Source organism: Pteronotus mesoamericanus, unplaced genomic scaffold, assembly GCF_021234165.1.
Source record: "Pteronotus mesoamericanus isolate MK-2021 breed Mesoamerican mustached bat unplaced genomic scaffold, CSHL_Meso_final contig_130, whole genome shotgun sequence".
NCBI classification, from domain to species: Eukaryota; Metazoa; Chordata; class Mammalia; order Chiroptera; family Mormoopidae; genus Pteronotus; species Pteronotus mesoamericanus.
In genome coordinates, this window is record NW_026555060.1 from 30,971,271 (window position 1) to 30,997,398 (window position 26,128).

The 26,128-nt window shown below is 37.5% G+C and overlaps 1 protein-coding gene across 4 annotated transcripts in view; it reads left to right on the forward strand.

Moving 5' to 3' along the window:
• Nucleotides 1–287: 287 nt before the first annotated feature.
• Nucleotides 288–26,128, forward strand: part of LOC129087225 (pre-mRNA-splicing factor 18) — a 55,470-nt gene continuing 29,629 nt past the window's right edge. For 2 of the 4 annotated variants that reach the window (XM_054594041.1, XM_054594043.1), the window contains exons 1-5: nucleotides 288–462; nucleotides 15,782–15,859; nucleotides 15,975–16,001; nucleotides 18,549–18,653; nucleotides 21,167–21,280. In XM_054594041.1, the coding sequence (XP_054450016.1) occupies nucleotides 397–462; nucleotides 15,782–15,859; nucleotides 15,975–16,001; nucleotides 18,549–18,653; nucleotides 21,167–21,280 (390 nt within the window). In that variant the 5' untranslated portion in view covers nucleotides 288–396. The remainder of the gene's footprint in view (nucleotides 463–15,781; nucleotides 15,860–15,974; nucleotides 16,002–18,548; nucleotides 18,654–21,166; nucleotides 21,281–26,128) is intronic. The other 2 variants (XM_054594042.1, XM_054594047.1) reach the window with 1 other exon arrangement.

Consider the following 26,128-nt stretch of genomic DNA (forward strand, 5'->3'; position numbering starts at 1 on the left):
GTTAAAATGGCAATATTTAAAAATAACTCAGGTGTTTTGTGAGGAGGGTTTTGGACCTGAACTAGTAGGTACAAAGAGGTATAAAACATCGTTAAAAATGAAGCCTGTCGAACTCCACACCATTCAGAAGACTGGCCTTTCAGTCCGCTCGTAGCAGCGGGAATCACAGGCGCACTGCCGGAGGGTGCCGCCAGGGGCCGTTAATCCACAGCACCTTTGTCAACAACAGATACCTTGGGCGCCCTGTTCCTCCTGCCGCTCATCTCAGCTTCCGCCGGAAGCGCTTTTGTCTCTGTGGTCGGCCAGCGTTGGGGTCACAGCTTTTGTGGTTCGGCTTCGGCCGCTGGGTGAGAGCTCGCTGGAGGACCCCCAAAGGGAAACCTAAAGTCGGGCAACATGGACGTTCTGAAGTCGGAGATCCTCCGGAAGCGGCAGCTGGTGGAGGACCGGAACCTGTTGGTGGTAAGTCTTGTGGCCGTGGGCGCGGGGTTGTATAGGGGTCGCGAGAGGGGAGGCTGGGAGTTAGGGGACTGGTACTGAGAGGACTCGGCAGTTTTGGGCTTAACGAGAGGTGCCCTCGCCTACCCTGCAGCGGCCCCTCCAGGTCCACCCTTGACCCCCTTTTACTCGGGAACCTTAGGGAGCAGGTGGGGGAGGTACAGGAAAACCCAAGGTTTTGGCAAAATTTCCCCCAGCTGCTCTTTATTCCCTCGCAGTTTCCCTAACTGTGCCTCATACTCGTTCTTATCTGTCGGTAGTCTTCAGAATTCTGCCCCGACTCTTGTCGTTACGTGTGTGGTTTACTAAGGGTTTGTGTCCCGCTGAAGCAAAGAGGAAGGGCAGACTCAGAATTAGTTTTTAATTTTGATTCTTTCCTACTGGCAAAATGGGCTTTTTATTACATTCCCTCCCCCCTCAATACACATAGGAAAGTTTGTTGGTCAGCTCTTCACTGACAGGAAGGCTAAGACTGTGTTGGAAAAACAGTGGAGAAAAGGAGAAAGAATTGCGTGATTTAGGAACTTCCTTAAACTGATGATGTCCGTTACTTTATTGCAGAACAATACGTTAGATTACCGGTTGTCAAAGCTTTTACTGTGAGGACCCCATTAACTCTTCCAAATTACTGAGAACCCCGAAGGGCTTTTGTTTGTGTGTTTATCGACACTTACTGTGTTAGAAGGTAAACCCGAGAATCTTTAAAAGATATTTATATATTGTAATTCATTGTTTATTTTATTAGTATTGGTTCATTGAATTATGCACATCTTCCAAATGTGGGTATATTTCAGTCCACCGTGTTTTAAAAATCTCATTTAATGTCACGAGTGACGTCTTGAGAAACATCTTTAAGTATCGAGACACTGTCAGGCTCGTGGTGACAGGTATAAGATCTCCACAATTTAATTTTCAGTTGAAAGCTGGCATTTTATCATTGACAGCAAGTACTATCAGTTGTTTCCCAGCAGTGGCAGGTTAACCTTGTTCATTTTTGGGAAGTTGTCTAAGTCGGAATAACTGTAGTGTGTAGCTACTCTTTCATGTTAAAATAATATTCCATGAAAAAAAGCAGCCAGTTTAGTTTGTAACAGTGACAGAAGAGCTTTCCTTCCAGTCAGTCATCATACTTCGGTATAAATGAGAAGTGCTTTATGTATGCTTGCCAAGGGTCAGAAAACTTAACTTATCCTTGCTTTTCACCCTTAATGCAAATGTCCAAGAGTGTACAGGCAAATAGTACGTTAGTGCTGAAAATAGTTTTGACCTTACAGACCCTTGCGAAGGATCCTAAGGATCCCAGGGGTCCTGCAACAACACTTTGAAAACATTTGCTCAGGTTTTTGGATGTAATGTAAGATTAATGTCTATGTCGTGTAAGTAAGTTGGGATTGTTTGGAGGGAGGCTGATTTCATAGTCAATGAAACTTTAAAACTAATTAGCAAATTGGAGCTCATTACATAGAACATTATTTAGCAGATAAAGGGGGAAAGCATGTCCATATCTGTAACCTAATATTTTATCAGTGCTTCAGGATCTCTTTTTCTTCAAATGAGTGATTTGAGAGTATTTGAGAAAAGTAATATAGATGTTGGAATGTGTAGTTGATGTTAGGAGGGCTCGGTGTTGAAATCTAAATACTTTAGAGGAAAAATTGAATCATGAAAAGCTGAGCTCCCTCTCCAAGTTCATAATGTGTGACTGCATAATCATGTAGGTGAGTGCTCTTGAATAATAGAGGCATACCTCATTTTAATATGTTTCGCTCTTTTGTGCTTCGCAGATACCACGTTTTTTAGAAACTTAAGGCAAGACCCTCCACCAGCAAAAAAGTTGGAATTTGCTTTGTTGCGATACTCACTTTATTGCGGGGATTTGGGTGAAACCAGCAGTATCTCCAAGGCATTCCTGTATAAGAGAATGTGCATCACTGGACATCTTTTCTTTTTGTATGCATGGGGATACAGAATTTTTATTTATAACTGTATAGGAGCAGTTGCTTTATAGACTTTTTCTCTCTGCATCCTAGTGTCAGTAACTTTCATACTTTTTCACTGCTCCAGCCACAGGAGAAATAAATTTTTATGTTTAGTTCTGGTATGTATATGAAAAAGTTTCATGAAACAACTACATGTGATTCTATCATTTGCTTTATTATTTTAATCCGTTATGTTTAAATGCTGGTTGGAGATCACTGAACTGTTTTCCTTGCCTTATCTGTAGCTGGGAAACACCTGTCTCTGTTGTGTGTCATTCTTCCAGAAGAACCTACTCCTGATCATTCAAGTGGTTTCCCAGCTTTTAATTGTTAGTCTGATAGTCGAAATAGTAAATACCTGGTGATTGCCCCTTTGTTAAGCTGGAGAAGCTCCTAAGAGAAGAGAACACCTGTCCTAAATTGTACTGCCTGGTGTAACTAGGAGGTACTGTGAATCTCTCAAGTGCCAATGCTTTGGAATCCTGGGATTGGTGAATCTATACTTAACGCAGTGCCTTATTTATGTAGAAAACCAAGCTGTTTGAGTCTCTCCACACTCTCTCCAACATTTGTTATTACTTGTCTTGTTAATAGTAGCTATTCTAACAGTTGTGAGGTGGAATCTCATTGTAGTTTCGAATTTTATTTCTCTAATATCTAGTGAAGTTGAGCATCTTGTCATATATCGGTTGACCATTTATTATGTCTTCTTGGGAGAAGTGTCTGTTATGTGCTCTGCCCATTTTTTAAATGATTTGGTGTTCAGCCATACGAGCTGTTGTTTCTAGGTGTCTTCTCCCATTTAGTGGTTACTTTTTTGTTTTGTTCGCGGCTGCTTTTGCGACGCTGAAGCTTTTTAGTGTGATATAGTCCCGTCATTTATTTTTGCCTTTACTTTCCTTGCCTTTGGAGTCAAATTCATAAAGTCTTCTCTAAGACCAAGGTCCTTGAATTGAGTACCCGTGTCATCGTCTATGTAATTTACTGTTTCAGGTTTTATAGGTGGGTCTTTGACCCAGGCGATAGGCTTTTTTAGCAGCTTCTCCACTTCGCCAAGAGGTATTCACAAGCTAAGCAGTTACTGTTTTAGGTATCAGATAAAACCTGAGATGCCACTTTAAAGGGCCAGAGATGTAGCTGCTCTGCTGGAACAGCAAGCCCTAACAAACCAGTGTTTTTCAGCTGCAGGCAGGGTAATGATAACAATTTAATCATCTTTATGCATTTCAAATTATGTTTCAGATACTGGTACACTTTTTCCCTAAACAATTTGACATGCATGTTATTAACTAGTGTTTAGTGTTTGTTTATACTTTTTTGTATGTATGCAAAAATTTATGTATGAAGAAATGCACATATCATTAGTGTGCCATTAATGAACTTTGACAGATGCAGGTGTCTGTGCAAACCCAGTCTGCATCGAGTATATTGCAGTATATTACCCTCATACCCTCTTCATTCAGTCCCTGCCCCCACTGCCTCCAGAAGCAACCACTGTTCTGATTTCTTTCCTTTGCATTTAGTTTTGCTTCCCATAGAACCTCACATAAATGAGACCATACTGTGTACTCTCATGTCCCACTTCGTTGAATCAGAATAATGTTTTGAGTTTTCTTCATGTTGTTGAATGCAGTATTTTTTTATTCCTTTGATTGCTGAGTAGTATCTGTTGTATGTATACATCCAATTTGTTAATTCATCCTTCTGATCTGATGATGGGCTGTTACGATTAAACCTGCTGTGAACCTTTATTTACAAGTCTTAGATTTTCACTTCTCTTGGGACAATGACAGGGAATGGAATTGAGAGGTTATAGAGTACCCATGTATTTAGTTTTATAAAAAGCAAGCAGATCTTTTCCCAACGTGGTTGGACTGTGTTACGCAGTCACCAGTAAAGCAAGAGAGTTCAGATGCCTTCCATTGTTATAAAGATTTGTCAGTCTTTTTAATTCCAGCCACGCTGGTAGATGTGCTGTGATACCTCATTGTGGTTTTAATTTGCATCTCCTTCATAATTAATGACAGTGAATACTTTTCACATGTTATTTTTTTAAGCATCTTTTGTTAGGTGTCTGTTAAAATCACTTGCATATTTTTCAGTTTTGTTTCTTTTTCCTTACTGATTGGGAGGAATTATTCCTATATTATGGATCAGTCTTTTGCCAGGTATGTTTTAGGAATATTTTCTCCCAGACTGTAGGTTTTCTGTGCATTTTCTTAGAGCAAATGCTTTTAATTTTGATAAACCTCAGTTTATCAATTTTTTTATGGTTACTATTTTCTGTGTTCTATCTGGGAATATAAAATAGAATCTGTTTTCTATTGGAAAACAGATTGGCAGTTTCTTAAAATAAAAACCTCACATATTTTATGAATCAAGCCATTCCACTCCTTACAACTCAGAGAAAGATATCCTCTTATATTGTCTTCTAAAATCTTTATGGTTTTATATGAAGAGTTTTAAAATTTGTTATATATATATATATATATTTTTTTTTAATGAGAAGAGGTAGGGGTGTGGTCTGTTGTTTTGCATGTGGATACCCAGCTATTTGAGCACCATTTGCTTAACATACTTTTCTTTTCCCTTTGGCTAATTTTGGTGCCATCAAAAATCAATACAGCTGACCTTTGAACAATGTGAGTGGGGAGGGGCACTGACCCTCCATGCACTCAGAAATCCTTGTATCACTTTTGACTCCCCTAAACGTGGAATACTAATAGCCTACTGTTGACTGGAAGCCTTACCAATAATATAAACGGTTCATTGATATATATTGTGTATGGTATATGTATAATACACTGTATTTTTACCATAAAGCTAGAGAGCAGAAAATGTTATTAAGAAAATTATAAGGAAAAGAAAATACATGTGCAGTATTTATTGGAAAAAATACAATAAGTGGACCCATGCAATGCAGTTCAAACCCATGTTGCTCAAGAATGAAGTGTAATTGCTTCTGTGGCTACATTCTGGGTGTTTTAGCCTGTTCTTGTAACCTTCTCATTGATCTTCATGCCAATGCTACACCCTCTAGCTTGCTGTAGCATTATGGTGAGTCGGTCAATACAGATGCTACCACCACTGCAATTAGTTTTTCTTTTTTTATTGTTTTTTATTCTCCTCCCCATCCCCCTCCTCTTCCCCCTCCCCTTCCTCTGTTCTCCTATTCTTCTTTGCTATACATTATAGCAGTTTTGCTAAGGTATAATTGACATACAGTAAATGCACATATTTAAAGTACAATTTGGTGAGTTTTGATACAGGTATATACCTGTGCAACTCTCACCCAAGTAGAAAGGGTGAACGTGTCCATCTCACCCCAGAGTTTTGTTTTGCTCCTTGGTAGTCCATCTCCTTACCCATTTCTGCACACCTGTTCACAGGCAACCACTGGCTTGTTTCCTATTACTTCAGGTTAGTTTGCATATCCTAGACATTTATGTAAACAGACTGGTTCAGTGTGTTCTTGTTTTTCATTCATCCTGATAATTCTGAGATTCATTCCTGTGGTTGTATGTATCAAAAATTTGTTACTTTTCATGGACAAAACCAAAGGGGAAGAGCCGAGGGAGGGAAGGAGGGAGGGGGCAAGGGAAAGTGGTGGGGGGTAGGCAGAGGCAAATGTATTTGAAAAAATAAATTTAAATAAAATTTAAAAAAATTCGTTACTTTTGTTGCTGAGTGGTATTCTACCCTCCTGTTTAGATTTGAGCTCTTACAATAAAGCTGCTATGAACACTGGGGTACAAGTTTTTGTATAAACATATCCTTTCATTTCTCTTGAGTCAATGCTTAGTGTAATGAGTGTTTGGATCTTACAGTAAGTTCATGTTGGACTTTATTTTCTTAAAGAGTTTTTGTAAGATTGATATTTCTGTTTACATGATCTAATTTTATGTATTTTATATTGCATGTAATTATGTAAATAGACATAATGATAAAGTAAATAGCATTCTACCTATGCAGGGTGGATGTCAGTGTGGTTTTCTGCTTTGGATGACATTACTGAAAAAAACGTATTGTCTAGCTGACAGTATTCATCAACACTTTACAGTTTTTTTCCTTTGAAAAGCATTGTGTCTCTTTAAATTTTGTTTGTGTGTGCAACCATTTGGCTTACTAATTCAGACTTTGTAAGGCTCATTGTTATTCTTCAGCAGATACTGACCCTGCACATGATTTGTTATACCACATGTGCTGTCTCCTCTGCCTATCTAGGTCGTGTATTTGTTAGTGCTCCAGTGACTTTCTGTAGAGCTCTCATGAGGTTTGTGTTCTATTTAAGTAAACAAAAAACCTTAACATTATTGAAGAAATAATGATTTTAAATTAATGAAATGATGACAGTTACGGTTTTTTTTTTAAATTTTGATTTTCTTCTATTATTGTGGGCAGACATTTCAGGTCATATGATAGAAAGGTTTCTGTACCTAAGAGTTAATGTCTTTCCTTTTATAATACAGAAAGTACATCTTGGAGAGAGTCCAAGAATAACATTTGTAAAGAACCATGTAGGAATTAGGTTCAGTCTTCAAAAAGAGAAGCACTAATTGTGTATACCCTAGGCACATTGTTTTAAAAATATGGCAGGATGAAAGGCCCAATGGAAATGGTAGGTGCTTTAGGGGAGAATCCAGAGAAGTTTAATCGTCAGTTCCTGTGTTGTCTTAAAATACATACCAGTCACTTTTAGACTTTTCTGTTTGTAGGACTATATTATATATTCTGTAGTTAATTCTACTAACTTAGAGTTTGAAAATTTTGAATATGGTTAGAAAAGAAGCTAAATTTGTAAACTGAGCAAATAAGTCCTAAAGTCTAATGGTGGTCCAGTTCCTAGATTGCTCTTTAACTTTGGGCAAGTTATTTAACCTGTCTGAGTTATCTATAATGGGGTACGTTAAGATGCCTGAATTTTAAACTTCAACAATTTTAATTCTCTCCTAAATGCATCTACAGCACATATACTGCAAAGTATATTTTCATTGTACTTTATAAAATTATGCTGTTTTTTATTTTTGTTCCATGACAGTTGTCCCCATTTTCCCCCCATTACTCTCCCCTGCCCTTCCCCCTCCCACTTCTCACATTCAGTCCTCCCCCAGTCTCCCGCTGTTGGCTTTGTTCATGGGTCCTTTATTCATGTTCTTTGACTTGACCCTTCCCTTTTTTTGCCCCATTTTCCCTCTTTCCCCTCCCCTCTGGTCACTGTCAATATGTTCTTCATTTCCATGTCTCTGGTTCTATTTTGCTCCCTTGTTTGTTTTGTTGATTATGTTCCACTTATAGGAGAGATCATACAGTATCTGCCTTTCACCGCCTGGCTTATTTCACTTAGCGTAATGCTCTCCAGTTCCATCCATGCTGTTGTAAAGGGTAGGACTTCCTTCTTTCTGCTGCATAGTATTCCATTGTGTAAATGTACCATAGTTTTTTTATTCACTCATTTACTGATGGGCACTTAGGTTGTTTCATATACTTGGTTATTGTAAATAATGCTGCTATGAACATTGAGGTGTATAGGTTCTTTGAACTGGTGAGTCAAGATTCTTAGAGTATAGTTCCAGCAGTGAGATTATTGGATCGCAAGGCAGTTTCATCTTTAGCTTTTTGAGGAAATTCCATACTGTTCTCTACAGTGGCTGCACCAGTCTGCATTCCCACCAACAGTGCACTAGGGTTCCCTTTTCTCCATAACCTCACCAGCACTTGTTGGTTGTTGATTTATTAATAATGGCCATTCTGACTGGTGTGAAGTGGTATCTCATTGTGGTTTTAATTTGCATCTCTCTGATGGCTAGTGATACTGATCATCATTTCATATGTCTCTGGGCCCTCTTTATGTCCTCCTTGGAGAAGCATCTATTCAGGTCCTTTGCCCATTTTTTAAATTGGATCATTTGTCCTGGAGTGGAGTCGTGTGAATTCTATATATTTTTTGGAGATCAAACTCTTGTACAAGGTATCATTGGCAAATGTGTTTTCCCATATGGTTGGTTCCCTTTTCATTTTGTTGATGTTTTCTTTAGCCGTGTAGAAGCTTTTTAGTTTGATGTAGTCCCATTTGGTTTTTCTTTCCTTATATCCCTTGCTTAAAAATAACTGCATTAGTTGCTTTTCTTACAAGCTGCTTTTTTGTTTCTGAAAAAAATATACATACAAAGAGTGCCATTTGAAACATGGAAGGGAATCTTGGTTTTGACAGCCACATCCATAAAGCAAAGGGTCACCAGTACAAAGCAGAATTTTTAAATTTTTCTCATTACAACTTCAAAATGCAAAGCAAATTTATTTAAAAAAATTTAATTTATTGACATGAAATAATTTGTTCAGAATTGAAAACTTCCTGAAGGGTATATGATAAAATGTTTTCTTCTAACTCATGTCTCCCAGTGACCCACTTTACCTCCTCCAAAGCAGCCATTATTACTAGTTTTTGGTATCTGACAGTTATTTCATGCATGTGAAAGTGAGCGTGAAGCAGCAGCAAATGTGTTTTCTCTTAATAGTTAAAAAAATTTTTTTTCACTTGACATACATTATTATATTGTTTCAGGTGTACATAATAGTGTTTTGGCATTTATATCACTTACTAAGTGATCACTTCAGGAAGTGTAGTATCCATCTAACACAATACATAGTTATGCTATTATTGATGATATTCTCTAGGATGTACTTTACATCTCCATGACCGCTTTTATCCCTGTAACTGGTGATTTGTATTTCTTAATCCCTTCCCTTTTCCCATCCATCCTCCTGATGCCCCTCCATGTGGTAACCAATAATTTGTTCTCTGTATCTGAGTTTGTTTTCTCTTTTGTTCATTTTGTTTTTTAGAGTATACATATAAGTGAAATTATACAGTATTTGTCTTTGTGCCTGACTTATTTCACTTAACGTAATATCCTCTAGGTCTATCTATGTTGTCACAAAGGGCATGATTTCATTTTTTTGGCCTAGTGACATTCCATTGTATATATGTGTCCTTTTTTTATCCTGTTGCCCATCAACGTACACTTAGGGTGCTTTCCTATCTTGGCTATTGTAAATAATGCTTTAGTGAACATAGGGATATCTGAATCTTCTTGAATTAGTGTTTTGGATTTCTTCAGATAAATACCCAGAAGTAGAATTGCTGGGACATACAGTAGTTCTGTTTTTAATTTCTTGCGAAACTTACATACTGTTTTCCATTGTATAGTCTTCCTTCTTTTATGTTAGATTAATTGACTGTATAGGTGTGCATTTATTTCTGGGTTCTCTAATTTGTTCCATTGATCTATGTGTCTCTTTTTATGCCAGGACTATGCTCCCCATCCCCTCCTTCTTTCTTCTTCTTTTTAAACTAAATCCTTGAAGTATAGTTAGTTTTCAGGTTGTGTGATGCCTCCAGTGTTGTTCTTTGTCAAGATTTCTTTTGCTGTTTGGGATTTTTTGTGGTATTATATAAATTTTAGAATTATTTGTTCTAGTTCTGTGAAGAGTGCCACTGGTATTTTGATGTGGATTGCACTGAATCTGTAGATTACTTGGGTAGTGTGGACATTTTAGTGATGCTAATTCTTCCTCTCCACCATGTGCATGATAGATGCTTCTATCTATTTGCATATTCTTCAGTTTTTTCCTTCAGTGTCTTGTAATTTTCCCAGTACAGGTCTGTGACCTCTTTGTTTAATTTTATTCCTAGGTATTTTATGTTTATGTTTTTGATGAAATTGTAAGTGGGATTGTTTTCTTAATCTCTCTTTCTGATAGTTTGTTATTGGTATGTAAAATAGTGAATGATATTTGAGTGTTAATTTTGTATCCTGCTACTTTAATGAAATCGTTTTTCAGTTCTGCTATAATCATTTTTTTGGTGGAATACTTAGGCGTGTCAGATAGATTGGGGGTTATTGTGTTGTCATTTTTATTTGTCTCAGGGTATCTTGTGAGTTCTCCCTTGATCTAGTTAATGTAGTCATTGTTTAGTAGCATGTTATTTAGCCTCTATGTGTGTGTGTGTTTTTCACTTTTCTTCTTGTAATTGATTTCCAGTTTCATACCATTGTCATTAGAGAGGATGACTGATACAATTTTAATCTTGTTAAATGGATTGGGACGTGTTTTGTCTTCTTAAATTGATTGGGGTGTGTTTTGTGGCCTAATGTGGTATGTCCTGGAAAATGTCCCATGTATACTTGGAAAGAATGTATGCTCTGCTTCTTTTGGGTAAAATGTCCTAAAAATATCAATTTGGTCCATCTGATCTGATGTGTCATTGAAGGACATTGTTTCCTTTTTTAAATTTTCTGCCTGGATGATCTTTCTATGATGTCAGTTGGGTATTCAAGTTCCCTACTATGGCTATCACTGTCCCTCTCTCTGTTTATGTCGGTCAGTGCCTGCTTTATATATGTAGGTGCTCTTATGTTGGATGCATAGAAGGTTGGGATAGTCATGTCTTCTTTTTGGTTTGATCCCTTATCACTGGTTCAATCATTGGTTTAAATGCCCTTCTTTGTCTCTTCTTATAGCCCTTGTTTGTTTTTTTTAAATTACATTTCATTGATTATGCCATTATAGTTTTTCCAGCTTTTCCCTCTTTGCCTTCTTCCACCCAGCACCACCCCTACTCCCTCAGGCAATCCCCACACCATTGTTCATGTCCACGGGTCATGTGTATGTTCTTCAGCTGCTCTATTTCTGTACTGTACTTTACATCCCTGTAGCTATTCTGTAACTTCCTATTTGTCCTTCTTAACCCCTTACCTTTTCACCTATTCCCATTTGGCAACCATCCCATTCGGCAACCATCAAAACGCTCTCCACATCTATGATTCTGTCTGTTTTTCTTGTTTAGTTTGTTTTTTAGATTCAATTGTTGAAAGATGTGTATTTTTGCCATTTATTGTTCATAGTTGTGAACTTTCTCTTCTTCTTAAATAAGTCCCTTTACCCTTTATATAATAATGATTTGGTGATAATGAACTCACTTAGTTTCTTCTCATCTGGGAAGTGCTTTATCTGCCCTTCAATTCTAAATGATGTCTTTGCTGGGTAGAGCAACCTTGCCTGTATGTCCCTGCTTTTCATGACTTGAATACTTCTTGCCAGCCCCTTCTAGTCTGCAAAGTTTCTTTTGAGAAATCAGCTACAGCCTTATGGGGACTCCCCTGTAGGTAACTCTCTTCTCCTCTTTTACTGCTTTTGAGAATCTCTCTTTATCTTTAAGCTTTGGCATTTTAATTATGGTATGACTTGAAGTGGTTGCATCCATCTTGTTTGGGACTCGGTACATCCTGGATTTGGATGGCTATTTCCTTCACCAAACTATGGAAGTTTTCTTTCATTCTTTTTTCAAATAGATTTCCAATTTCTTGCCCTTTCTGTTCTCCCGTTACCCCTAGGATTTGAATATTGGAATGCTTGTAGTTGTCCCAGAGGCTACTTATACTAGCCTTGTATTTTTGGATCCTTTTTTCAACTAGTTGTTATGATTGGTTGTTTCTTGCTTCCTTATGTTGCAAAGCGTTGATTTGATTCTTGGCTTTCTTCACTCTACTGTTGTGTTTCTGTAAATTGTTCATTATTTCAATTAGCATATCCTTCACTTTGGACTGGCTCTTCTTTATGCCATTGAGGTCCTCACTAAGATCCTTGAGCATCCTTATAACCAGTGTTATGAACTTTGCATCTGATAGATTGCTTATGTCAATTTCATTTAGCTCTTTTCTGGAGTTTTACCTGTTCTTTCATTTGGGCCACGTTCTTTGTCCCTTCATTTTGGTAGCCTTCTTAGGTTTATTTGTATATATTGGGAAGGTAGAGAGCTATTGCTCTCTGTCACCTAACCGTTGCATAATACAGTAGTTGTCCTGTAGGGTCCAGTGGCACATGCTCCCTTATCACCCAAACTGGGTATTTGTGGTGCATCCTTTGTGTGGGCCGAGTACAACCTCTTCTTGTAGTTGAGCCTTGGTTTCTGTTGGCAGATCAATGGGAGGGATTTACCGAGGCCAGTCAGTTGGAAGGATTGGCTATGACCACTGACCACCAGCCCCCACCCTCTGAATGTTCAGCTGTGGAGGGGCAGGGTGGTGATGCTCCAACATGGTCTGCAGCTTTCCACTGGGTGGGCAGACCCTGAGGTTTCCAAGGCGGTGCAGGCCAAGGTCAGCCCCCACCAGCGTTTTGCCCTGGGCCACTGTGCCTGAGCTATAAAGCAGTCTGAGATGGCTGCTACTTGTGCTGTGCTTGGAGGTCCCAGGAGACCCCAAGCTGTGAATCTAGTCTGGGTGCTCCCAGTGCTGCGTGTGAGGCCTCTTAGCAAGAGGGAGGAGGCTACAACCAACCAACCTATGAAAAAGCCACTGTTGACACTGCTAGCAGTATGCTAGGTGGGGCGGCGCCTTGGGATCTCCAGGGTGAGACAGACAGTGTTAGTCAGGTTGATGGCACTTAAGATATGGCACCAGCCTGCAGACTCTGTGGCTCTGCCCGCCTTAGTGTCTGGGATAAAGATGTCCTCCAGCTCTTGCCTTGATGCTGGACTGCACAATTCCTCTGTTTGTGCCACTGGTGCCTTTCAGGCTGCTACCTTGTTCCTGGAGCTCAGAGGAAGTGAGTCCAAGTATCTGCGTGGTTTCTTTAAGAGGAACTGCTTCGAACCCCAGCAGTTTCTTCCTGGGACTCAATCCCTGTTGTTTTTTTGTAGCCAGAAGCTATGGGGACTTATCTTCTGGCACTGGAACCGTGGGCTGGGGGGCCTGGTGTGGGGCTGGGACTCCTTGCTCCTGAGAGAGCCCTCCCAAATTTTTATCCACCACACATGGATGTGGGATGAGCCTGTTCTGCATCTCTCCCCCTCCTATCAGTCTAGATGGATGCAATTTCTTTAACTCCATAGTTGTCAGACTTCCATTGCACTTGATTTCTGATGGTTCTGAGTGATGGTGGTTCTGTAATTTTGGTGTGGGTGTGCGAGGATGCGAGCCGTGTTTACCTAGGCCACCATCTTGACCTAAAGTCTACAGCCTTTGTTTTAAAGTCTAATTTGTCTGATTTAATATTGCTACCCCAGCTTTTTCTTATTCTCACTTGTATGAAATGTACTTTTCCATCCCTTTTCTTTCAGTCTGTGTCTTTCATCTGAAGTAGACAGCATATGTACAGATCTTGTTTTCTTACCTGTTCAGCCACCCAATATATTTTGATTAGAACATTTACTTTATTTACATTTAAAGTAATTATTGGTAGGTGCATAGTTATTACTATTTTATTGTTTTCTGGTTGGTATTGTAGTTCTTTTCTGTTCCATATTTTCTTGCTTTGTTATATGTTGCTTATTTCTATAGTGTTGTTTTTGGATTCCTTTCTCTTTATTTGTTGTGTACCTCCTTGTAGATTTTTTTTTTTTTTGTCGTGGTTACCATGTGCTTTTTTATATATACCAACTTGTGTTCACAGCAGTCTGTCTTAAGTTGATGGTCAATTAAGTACGAACACATTGAAAAATCACTGCTGTTTTTACTCACCCCCTTCATGTTTATGCTTTTGTCATTATTTTTCACTTTGTGTGTATCTTTTAATTATTCTTGCAATTTGATCTCCCTTTTGCGTTTTAACCTTTGTACTAGCTTTATAGTTTGTTGATCCACTGCTTTTTACCTAGTGTTTGTCTTTGACAGTGAAAATTTTTTTCTTATATTTTCCTATTTATATTTTGGATTTTCTCCTTTTCTACTTAAAGCAGCCCCTTTAACATTTCTTGTAATACTGACCTAGTGCTGATGAATGCCTTTAACGTTTTCTCATCAGGGAGGCTCTTGATCTCCTTCAATTCTAAAAGATAGTCTTGCTGGGTTGCTTTTCATCCCTTTGAATATTTTGTAACACTCTGTTTTGGCCTGCAAAGTATCTGCTGAGAAATCAGCTGACAGTGGTATGGGAGCTCCCTTGTATGCAAATAGGTGCTGTTCTCTTACTACTGTGAAGATTCTCTGTTAGTCTGTAACCTTTTTCATTTTAATTAGGATGCATTTTGGTTTTGGCCTCTTTGGATTCTTCTTGTTTGGCACTTTCTGTGCTTCCTGGACTTGTATGTCTATTTCCTTTGCCAGGTTAAGAAAGTTTTAAGCCATCATTTCTTCAAGATAGGTTTTCAATCCCTCTCTTCTCTCTCTGTTCCCTCTGGTACCCCTAAGATGAGAAGGTTGGTATGCTTAATGTTGTCCCCGAGGTTCCTTAAACTATGCTAATTTTCAAGAAGGCTTTATTTATTTTTAGAGAGAGGAAAAGGGAGGGAGAACAAAAGGGAGAGAGAGAAACATCCATCAGTTGGCATGTTGTACGCACCCCAACCAGATACTGAACCCACAACCCAGGCATGTGCCAGGAACAGGAATCAAATCGGCAACCTTTCGCCTTGCGTGAGGACGCCCAACCAACTGAGCAGCAGTGGTGAGGGCTCATTTTGGGGGCGTGGGGACCGGGGGACTCCTTTTTCCTTTGTTGTTCCAATTGAATGTTTTCTGCTTCTTTTTCTTCCAGATTGCAGATGTGATGCTCTGCGTCATCTAATCTGCTGATGGTTCCCTCTAATTTGTTTTCCATTTCAGTTATCATGTTCTTTATTTCTGACTGGTTCTTTTTTATGGTTTCTGTCTTTTTGATGAAGTTCTCAGTGAGCTCACCTACTTTTCCCCTAAGATGATTGAGCATCCTTATAAGCAGTGCTTTAAACTGTGTACCTGGTAGATTGCTCATCTCCATTTTGTTTACTTCTTTTTCTGAAGTTTTTAGTTTTTTCATTTGGGACATGTTTCTGTGTTTCCTCATTTTGGCTGTTGTTTTCTATATATTAGGTAGATCTGCTACTTCTCCCACTCTTGGCAGTGTGGCCTTATGTAGCAGGTATCTTCCCGAAGCCTAGTGGTGAAGTGTCCTCGGTCATCTGAGCCAAATGCTCAGTGGGTGCCCCTGTGTGGGACATGTGTGCTCCTCTGTTGTAGTTGAGCCTTGATTGCTGTTGGCAGGTCAATGAACAGCATTGACTGTCTGGCTGCAAGGGCTCTCTGTGACTACAGCAGATGAGCCGTTGTGTGGGTTCTGGCCTTCCAGAGTGGGAGTATGTTAGTGGCGCTCTGGTGCCAGTTAGATCTGCCTCAGTTGGGTCATTTACGGTGTTGGTTGGGTGGTGCTCTGGTGTTGTCTGAAACACCAGAAAAAAAAAATGAAGGAATGTTTTCCAGTTCTTGACTAAGGGACATGAAACTTTGTTCAAGGATACATTATTAACTCATTTCATTCTTCAATAGGAAAATAAAAAATACTTCAAGCGTAGTGAACTTGCAAAAAAAGAAGAGGAAGCATATTTTGAAAGATGTGGCTACAAGGTATGAATTACTGCTTTTATGTTAAATGACCTATTTCTGAGTTCAAATTTGTACAGCTGTTGTTAAAATGACAAAATTATTGATCTCTGTTCAATTTATCAATGTTATACATTAGCCTATAAATGAGAAGCCATCTGGAGAGGTATGAGTTCTGGTTTTCTTTTTTTTTTTTTTTTTAATCTTGAATTCAGGAAAACACATGCATGACTTTTGGCTTGGAATGGTTTGGCCTTCTGTGGACAGCATGAGGTGGCTTGAGATCAAAGCTTGATTCCCCCCACCCCTTAAATTAAGTCCTGGATCTTACGCTCCCTCATTTTCATCTCCCCACCACTCCTCTCCCCACCTCTCCCAATAAAAGTCTATTTTTAAAGGGCTGAAAACATTTTATTCCTTCAACAACAGTGGTATTAGCAGTGGTATTTTCCCTGCTTCCTTCTGAATATTTAAACCATTGCTTTTATGTTTGCATTGTTAACAATTCTTTTTGGCCCTAAGTACCTCTACCAGAAGTATAGTGCCATAGCACATTTATGTGCTTTTTTGTAATAAGAAACTGCATTTCAAATACTGACCAGTCTCTTGGATAGAAAGTGTAATATTGAAATATTTGTTAGAAACAAATGAGTTTTCTGGAAGACTATATTTTAGAAGCATGACTGAAATTATCTTTGAGATTCTCGTTGAATAACGTATTGGGTTTTTTATTGGGAGGGGTTAATGGTTATGAGGTGAAGTTATGTTTAAATTATTTTAAAAAGACCGTATCTATTTTAGTAATTTATTTAATCAAATTTCAGAGATTCTCTGAAATACATTTGCCAAATCATAAATTTGAAATAAACTTTTTGCTTGTGAAACATCAATTTAAAACATTCCTCCTGTGCATGTCATGTTGAAAGTTCTGGCAATAAATTTATCTGGCATAGCATTTCTGGAGGGAAGCATGAGCAATGCAAATGGTATGTATATGCATTTGGTTTTATTTTGTAGTGTTGGGAAAGGGCAAGTTTTACAAATGTCATATTTCTGATAGGTTTCTAAGATATGAAAGTTTATATTGATATTTTGCTATTTTCCATGAATATATTGATCTCATTTACTTCTAATTTAGGAAATTAGAATATGTTTTGTGTAAGTAACCATCGAATAGATACTCAGAAAGAAGAACTCTCATGCTTTGCTCACCCAGTATTGTCTAACTTCCAACTCAATTTGGAATAAGGATTATCCTGGGTTTAGTCTGCTGACTTGTTGCTTTCCCAAATCTTTAAATTTGAACCTTTCAACTTTTTCATAAGGTAGGAAAATAATTTTTTAAAATGGTGGCATTTTTGCTTTGCGTAGGTTGCTTCAGTGATATGGCAGTACTTTTTCTTGCTTATATATAAGAAAGCACTAGAACAAAAAAAGTACTGTAAAGGTATTGCTTATCCCGTTGAATTCAGCTGTCATTCCATAATTAAGAATACTTTTCAACCTAAGATTTTTGGAGAAATAACCTGCTTTTATGCTTAAAAAGAAAGCACGGGTTATTTTTAAAACATTTTTAATATTTCTTTCTTGGTAGTAATGTAAATATAGCCTGTATTACTTTTTATTTTTTTTATAGAAACTAGTTCCCATTTTTGAGGCTTGCTGCTGATTTGGTTTGTAAAAATATGATAGTATTTTTAATCTTAATTTTCTTTTATACTATTATTACTGATAAATCTACTAACCATAAAATATAGAATCATAAGTTATGTAATTTTAACCATGTAGCCTTTCTTGGTTGAATGTGAGTTTTTCCTTAATGTTGATCTTTATATTTTTTTGATCTTACTTCTTTTGGCATCTTAGATTTGTCTTTTGGTTAGTTGGGAAACTATAGTTCAATATCGTTTTACAGACCACACAGTGGGGCTTATAAATTGCTGAACACGAGTTTCCCAAACTGTGACTGGGGCAGCAGACTCAAGGAAATATATAAAGAGATTTTTTTTTTCTCTGCAGGTTCATATCAAGAAGTATGTCCAGTCTTTTCTTTGTGTGGTATGAGTAGAGAGGTGCTGTTTTTTCATTATTTTATCACAGGGATCATAGCTCCATTTGTGGGCAAGTTCTGTATAGCATTGGAAATTTTTCTACATGTCCAACAGTGATTTCTGTGCACTTGGAATAACACCTTTCAAAAATTAGAGTAGGGAAAAGCTGGATCTTGAGACTTCACAGGTTTCTCTAGGAAAGCAGTTCTATTCTTTGACTTCCATTTTGAACCCAGAGCAAGGATCAGACAACCCTGTAAGATGATTTTCTGAAAGAGGAGAAGCAGGTTGATTGTTTTTTGAGAAAAGAGTAAAATTCTTTAGAGTTCAGGGAGAAAGTGAGTCTAAATTTCAGCTCTTGTAATGTTTTGATTTTGGAGACTTATACTTATGTTACTCTTCTGTAGCAACAATGCTGTCTCCAATGTGCATGCTTTCTATCTATGCCATCCCTGAATTGTACAAGTTTGGTAAGCTTTTGGAAACTGCACATTTATTGTGAGCTCTTTCCTTGAAGGAATGCTTAGAAGACCTTCAATATTTAAAACATATTTAACTTCCATGAAACAGCTAAGCTAATAGAATGATAAATATTAACTATATTTTAAAAGTTGAATTTCATTTCGTTTCTTTTATTTTCTTTTTGCTTTTTGCTTTTATAGATACAGACAAAAGAGGAGGACCAGAAACCATTAACTTCATCAAATCCAGTATTAGAACTTGAACTGGCAGAGGAAAAGTTACCCATGACTCTTTCTAGGCAAGAGGTAAGTTTATATAGAATGTGTTGTGGAAAAAAGAAAACTCTACAAAGCATTCGCATTTATCTCTGGCTCTATCCAGTAGTTTTATGTGATTATTTCCCGTAGAAGATTACCTAACTGAACTCAATTATAGTGCAGCTAGCCAGTTTTCATCATGAAGTTCTAAATTAGCTCTGCTTTTCTTGATACTGTTATGTTAAACTTTTAAAAGTATCCATCATTCTAAACTTCAAAAATTAAGTACATTAAATGTATAATTCTAAATAATTATTTGTCTAAATCATTGTAAATAATGTACTACTTCGTAACTTATTTTCCCTTAATACAACTTTCTAGGGCAAAATACAGAGACACTTTAAAAACCAGTTCTTTATTAATGATTATTTAGATTGCATAGCATTTCCCTATGATAAACTATACTAAGAGGAGTATCCTTCTATAGACGTGATTCCATGTATAATAATGTATGATTATTTTCTTTGGAAAATTTTCTAGAGGTGTGATTTCTGGAGGGTATTTACAAAAGATTAAAGTCTCTGGACATTTCTAAGACTTTTAATATGTATTACTGGGGGCTGTATATCAGTTACATCAGTTTATATTCCCATGTGTAGTGTTTGCCCATGTCCTCATCAATATCAACTATTGTTTTCTTTTTAAAAAAAATTTGTTTTTGAAGATTTTTATGTGAGCCCTGGTTGGGAACTCAGTTGGTCAGAGCATTGTCCTATACACCAGAAAGGTTTGCAGGTGCAATTCCTGGTCAGGGTTAGATCCCTGGTTGGGGTGTGTACGGGAGGCTACTGATTGATGTCTGTCTCTGTCTCTCCATCAAATCAATAAAAACCAATCAATAAATAAAAATAAAATCAACAGACTTATCCTCAGATGAAGATATTAATGTGATACAAAGAATTCAAACTACTCAGAAAGTACAAAACAAAAATGAGCTTTAGACAAAAGGAAACTCTCAGAAGAAAGGATGGCTAACTCTTAGAGACTTTTAAAAGCATCCATTGACAGCAGCTCTAGTTTTGAAAGAGAATTGAGTATTCTCTGTGCTTTCGTAAAGTAGAGCTAAGATGATATAGTAGAAGGTTAAGGGGGGGGGGTATATTTTAATTTAGAGAAGCAAAACGTGTACAAAAATGGAGAAGGGTGGCTCTTTCATGAAGGGATGTAATTCCTGTAATTTATCAGGGAGGGACCTGACAAAGATGTTTTTGATGTCATTTCTGCATTGATTAGAGAAAGCAGTAGATGACCTCTTAAGTTTCTTTTTAATTCCAGCTTCAGTTAATCCACAGGGAGCCCTGCTAATGGATTCTTAATGTGTTTCCAGCTAAAGCTCTTGGTACTTTAAAAAAAAAAAATTTGGATCAACCTTTAATTATAATTTTTGTTTCTCCTTTCCATGAAATATAGCATGTATGTAGTATATAAAATACATATGTTCAATATAATGGATAATTTTAAAACAAACACCCACATAACCACCATCCAAGTCAAGCAATAGAATATTATTAGCACCTCAAAAGCCTTGCATGTGCCGCATCTTGATTGCACTCACTTTCTCTTGGGAGGATGAAGGGTTTAGTTTAAATGTAGTATTGCAACTGACCTTGGCACTATGGTCATTGAGTTACCAGCTGGCTCCAAACTTTATTTTCCTTCTCTGTGTAAGTATTACCATTCGCTCCCATCTTAGTATTTTTCTTATGTATTCTATTACATAGACTGGTACTTCCCTGAAACATTCAAAGGACCTAAACTGAGGTGGTACCCCATCCCGCAGAGTCCCCCTAGCCACTGCAGATGAAGAAATAATTCATTCCAGACACTCTTGATCTGCCAGGAAAAAGTGGGTGGCAGTTCCTTGTAGTGGAGAATGCCCGGAACCCTTCTCTGAAATGGCTTTTATTGAGACCAATATGCATAGGGGTATACAGCATACGTGATGCAAAAGCTTATCAATCTACTTTAGAGGGCTATAGATAACAGTAAAAGGAACACATAGATCAGCCTTGGGTTAGGGTCTGTCAGACATGCAAATGCCAAAATGGTCATCAAGCCAAGGTTCAGGGGCTTGGAAATCTTTTCCCCTGCTTTGAAGTCAGGCACCTGGTTTTTCCTTATCAGGGCAGTACTAAGCAGAGCAAGCTTCAGCAAATATAATGTATTTTTTAGGCTAGATCTCCCCCTGGAATCCTTGGTGCCAGTATCGGGTCATGTCTGCCTCAGAGCATCCCAGGCTTTCCAGTCGAGCCTTACAGGCAGGGCCCAGCTCACACGGGGCTACAATTCCCGATACCACACAAAGTGGTCCCCAACACTAAACCATTAGGGCCATTTAAGGTATGACAATGAATTAGTGTGTTTGTTCTTGGAAAATTAAAGGAAAAACAAGCACAACTATTTCATTGACATTTCAAAATAAATGTTTGGTCACCTAAAATAGGAATTACTAATAACATGAGGAATTACTACTGAGTTTTTATTTATTTATTTTTTAATAGGTTATCAGAAGATTAAGAGAAAGAGGAGAACCAATTAGACTATTTGGAGAAACTGATTATGATGCTTTTCAACGTTTAAGAAAAATAGAGATCCTCACACCAGAAGTTAACAAGGTAAGAAGTAAGAACAAAGCTAGAAGAGTATTCTGTGGCACATAAAGTAGCATAGTATGAAGTCTGATGGAGTTTGATCAATTGCATCATTGTAATGAAAAATGGAAAAAGTTCCCAGATTATTATTGCTGGTGAATGTAATTTTTTTAAAAAAAATTTAAAGCCCTTATCTTAAGTATATGGTTCAGTGCATTTTGACAACTCTGTGTAAGTTCGTAACCACTATCCTCATGAAGATATAGAACATTTTCATCATCCAAGAAAGTTCCCCAGTGCCCCTTCTTGTCCAGTCCCATATTCCTCCTCTTCCACTCACAGGGAAACAACCTTTTTAAATTCTGTCACCATAGATTACTTTTACTTGTTATAGTTTTTTCTTACAGGTGAAGTCATAGTGTCTGGCTTGTTTTGATCATCATAATATTTTTGAGATTATTCCATGTTATCGCAGATATCAACCAATGGTATTGAGTCATCTGAATATACCGCACTATGTTTTCAACTTCTGGCCATTATGAATAAAACTGTCATGAACATTATTATACAAAATTTCTTTTGAATTTACGTTATTTCTCGGGTAAATACCTGGAAGTGGACTTGTTGAATAGTAAGAGTGAATATATGCTTAACTATTTAAGAAATGCCAAATATTTTCAAATGGCATCAGCATTTGTTATTATTAGTCTTTTAAATTTTAACGATTTTTTTTGTATGCATAATTGTATGTCATTGTGGTTCTGTTTGCATTTTCCACATAACGAAAGATCATGAGCATTTTTTTGTGGCCTTACTGACTATATTTTTTCTGTGTAGTGTATGTTAAAGTTTCTTCATGTTTTAATTGGGTTGTTTATTTTTGAATTGTAGGAGTTCTTCATATATTTTGAGTATAAGTCCTTTGTAAGATACATACAAATATATTTTGTGACTATTTTCTGCTAGTCTGTGCCTTATTGATTCTCTCATTGGTGTTTTTTGCTTTGTTTTTTGCGGGAGGGGGGTTAAATTTTGATGAAGTCTGCTTCATCAGGATTTGGTTTCATGGTTATTGCTTTTGGTGTTTTGCCCAAGAAATCTTTCCAAATCCCAAGGTCTTGAGATATTCTTGTGTATTTTCTTCTAAAAGCTAGTAAGTTTTAGCTTTTACATTTAGGACTCTGGTATTGTTTTATGGCTCAGCTTATGGTTTGTTCTGGTGACTGTTCCTCAGGCTCTTGAAAAGAGTATGCTTTATGCTTTGGATTAATGTCATTTATAGTAGTGTTGTTCAGATATCTTGGGGCCTTATTAACTTAACCACTTGTTCTAGCAGTTACTTAGACACAGGTGTGAGTAGTATATATATCACTGTATACCAAACCACCCAAAACTAAGTACCCTAAAACAGTTTATTATAAAATCTTTCCAGTCATCTATGACTGTAACAAACCATTCTGAAACCTTGGAACTTAAGATAATTTATTATTATCTCTCTCAGTTCTTTGGTTTGATTTTGCTAAGCTGGGCAGTGTTTGTCTTAGAATCTTGCAGGTGATGGCAGTCAGGTGAATGGCTAAGGTCACCTGAAGGCTCCACTGGACCAGTCTTCTAACTTATAATACCTTGAAGATTCATCCATGTTGTAGGATGTGTCAGAATTTCCTTTTTTTTTTTTTTTAAGGCTGAAATATATTCCATTGTATGTACAAAACCCAATTCGATTATCCATTCATCCTCGATGGATGTCTTGAGTTGTTTCTACCATTTGTCTATTGTGAATAAAGTTGATGAACACAGTTGTACAAATACCTGTTTTAGTCCCTCCTTTCACTCATTTTTTGTATATACCCAGAAGTGGAATTACTGAGTCATTTGATAATTCTCTTTAACTTTTTCCCCCAAAGCATAAATGAATTTTGAAAGTTTTTCTTTATTTATATAATTAATGTTAAGAACAATTTGTTTTTCTTTCTTTTTAGTCTTTTCTAATACTTCCTTCACCTGAATTCTTGGAAAGAGTTACGGGTTTTTATACTGCTTCATTTCACCAATATTTATTTCTCTTCTATATCTTAAGTCACCTTCCTTATTAAAAGCTAGACTAAAATATGGCTGTGAACTACTACATTTTTATCTTTTTTACTACTCATGTTTTATTACTTCAAAAATCTTTTTTTTCCTTCACTTTCCCTTCTCTATTTTGTACCTACCATTTATGCTTCTTATTCCCTGTACCTTTTCCCCATTCTCCCCTCACCTCCTCCCCACTGATAACTCTCCATGTGATCTCCATTTCTGTGATTCTGTTCCTGTTCCAATTGTTTCCTTAATTTTTGTTTTTAGGTTCAGTTGTTGATAGTTGTGAGTTTGTTGTCATTTTACTGTTCATAGTTTTGATCTTTTTCTTAGATAAGTTCCTTTAACATTTCATATGATAAGGGCTTGGTGATGATAAACTCCTTTAACTTCACCATTTTGGGGAAGTACTTCATCTGCCCTTCCATCCTAAATGATAGCTTTGCTGGATAGAGTAATCTTGGATGTAGGTCCTTACCTTTCATGACTTTGAATACTTTTTTCCAGCCCCTTCTTGCCTCTAAGGTTTCTTTTGAGAAATCAGCTGATAGTCTTATGGGAACCCTTTTGTAGGTAACAGTCTCCTTTTCTCTTCCTGCTTTTAAGATTCTTTCCTTATCTTTAATCTTGGGTAATGTGACTATGATATGCCTTAGTATGTGCTTCCTTGGGTCCAACTTCTTTGGGACTCTCTGACCTTCCTGGATCTCTTGGAAGTCAATTTCCTTGGCCAGATTGGGAAAGTTCTCCTTCATTATTTTTTCAAATAAGCTTTCAATTTCTTGCTCTTCTCCTTCTGGCATGCCTATGATTGAGATGTTGGAATGTTTAAAGTTGTCCCAGAGGTTCCTAAACCTCCCCTCACTTTTCTGAATTCTTGTTTCTTCATTCTGTTCTTGTTTAATGTTTTATTTCTTCCTTCTCCAAATGGTTGATTTGAGTCTTGGTTTCCTTCCCTATACTGTTGGTTCCCTGTATACATTTCTTTATTTCACTTTGCATAGCCCTCACTTTTTCCCCTATTTTGTGACCATCCTCAACCATTTCTGTGAGCATCCTGATGACTGGTGTTTTGAACTGTGCATCTGATAGGTTGGCTCTCTCTCCTGCTTAGTTCTATTTTTGAAGCTTTGATCTGTTCTTTCATTTGGGCCCTATTTTTTTTTTTTTTTTTTTTTTTTTTTGGTTTCTGCCCACCTGTTAGGTTGGAAGGGACAGGGCTTAGGTATTCACCAGGGCAGGGCAACCCATATCACTGTGTTGTGGTGCTGTATGTGCGGGATGGGTCAGACAGGGAACAGTGCTGTTTGCTCAGCTCTCGGCTGGCTTTCAGTCACTTCCCCCTCTACTCACAAGCAAGTTGGGCCCTTCTCGTGCTGATTCCCGGGTGGGTGGGTTTGGTGATGATGAACTCCTTTAGTTTTAACTTGTCTGGGAAGTACTTTATCTGTCCTTTGATTCTCAGTGCTAGCTTTGCTGGATACAGTATCTAGGTCGTACGTCCTTGCTTTTCTATGTAATACCAGTGCCAAGTATTGAAAAGAACAATGCTAAGTGTAATATAGGACTATGGAGCAACGATTTACAACCAGTGCATTGCGGCATACTGGTGTGCCACAAGAATTTTTAAATTTAGTTGCAGCACTGACCTCTTTTCCCTTAGAATGTCAAGTAAACCAACAAGAGCCAAACACAATATCCCTTGGTGCGAATGAATCAAAATACCTATTATTTTGTCAGATGGGCAAAAAGTATAATACATTTTTTAGTTTGCACACAATTTTAGTAATTAGTTTACGTGTGCCATTAGATAAAAAAAGGTTGCAAATCACTGGCATGGAGAGAAAGAAGACAAGGGCAACCTGCAAAAGCAGAGTTGGAAGGAAGGACCCAGTTCAGGGTCTGGTGGAAAGAAGTTCAAACCCTGGGCGAGGAGATCTGATGTTGAGCTGGGACCCTCCTGCGGTATCCCTCTCATTTTTATCTACCACACGTAGGCATGGGACTTGGGACCACCCATTCCGCATCTGCATGCCTCTCTGCGTCTTTGTGTCTCCTCCTCCACCTACCTGTCTGGATGAATGTGGCCTCTTGATTGTCCGACTTCCATTCAGATTGATCTTCTGACAATTTTGGGTGATATTTGCCTTGTAGTCTGGTTGTAATTGTTGCTGTGGTTGTGCGAGGAGGAAAGCAATGTACACCTACGCCTCCATCTTGACCAGAAGTTGTGTGTTTCTGATGTCACGTTTTACATCTTTTTATCTTGTGTATCCCTTTACTAATTATTGTAGTTATAATTATTTTTACTCCTTTTGTTTTTACCTACATACCAGCTCTATGTGTGATTAATTCACTACCTTTACTCTATACGTAACTTTTACAGTGAGATATATACTTTCATGTTGTTTTCTTGTTACTCACTTGAGCCCTTTCTTTTGAGAAAAACAAATCCCTTTAACATTTCTTGTAAGGCCATTTTAGTGGTGATGAAGTCCTTTAACTTTTGCTTGTCTGGAAAACTATCTTTCCTTCAGTTCTGAATTATAACTTTGCCAGTTAGAGTATTGTTGGTTGGAAGACTTTTTCTTTTAGTACTTTGAATATATTGTGCCACTCTCTTCTGGCCTTCAGCATTCTTACAGAAAAATCTGTTGACTGTGTATGTGATTTCATTGTACAATACGTAACAAATTGTTTTTCTCTTGCTCCTTGAAAGAATTTCTTCTTGTCTTTAACTTTTGACATTTTCATTATAATGTGTCTTGGTGTGGGTATATTTAACTCGCTGAG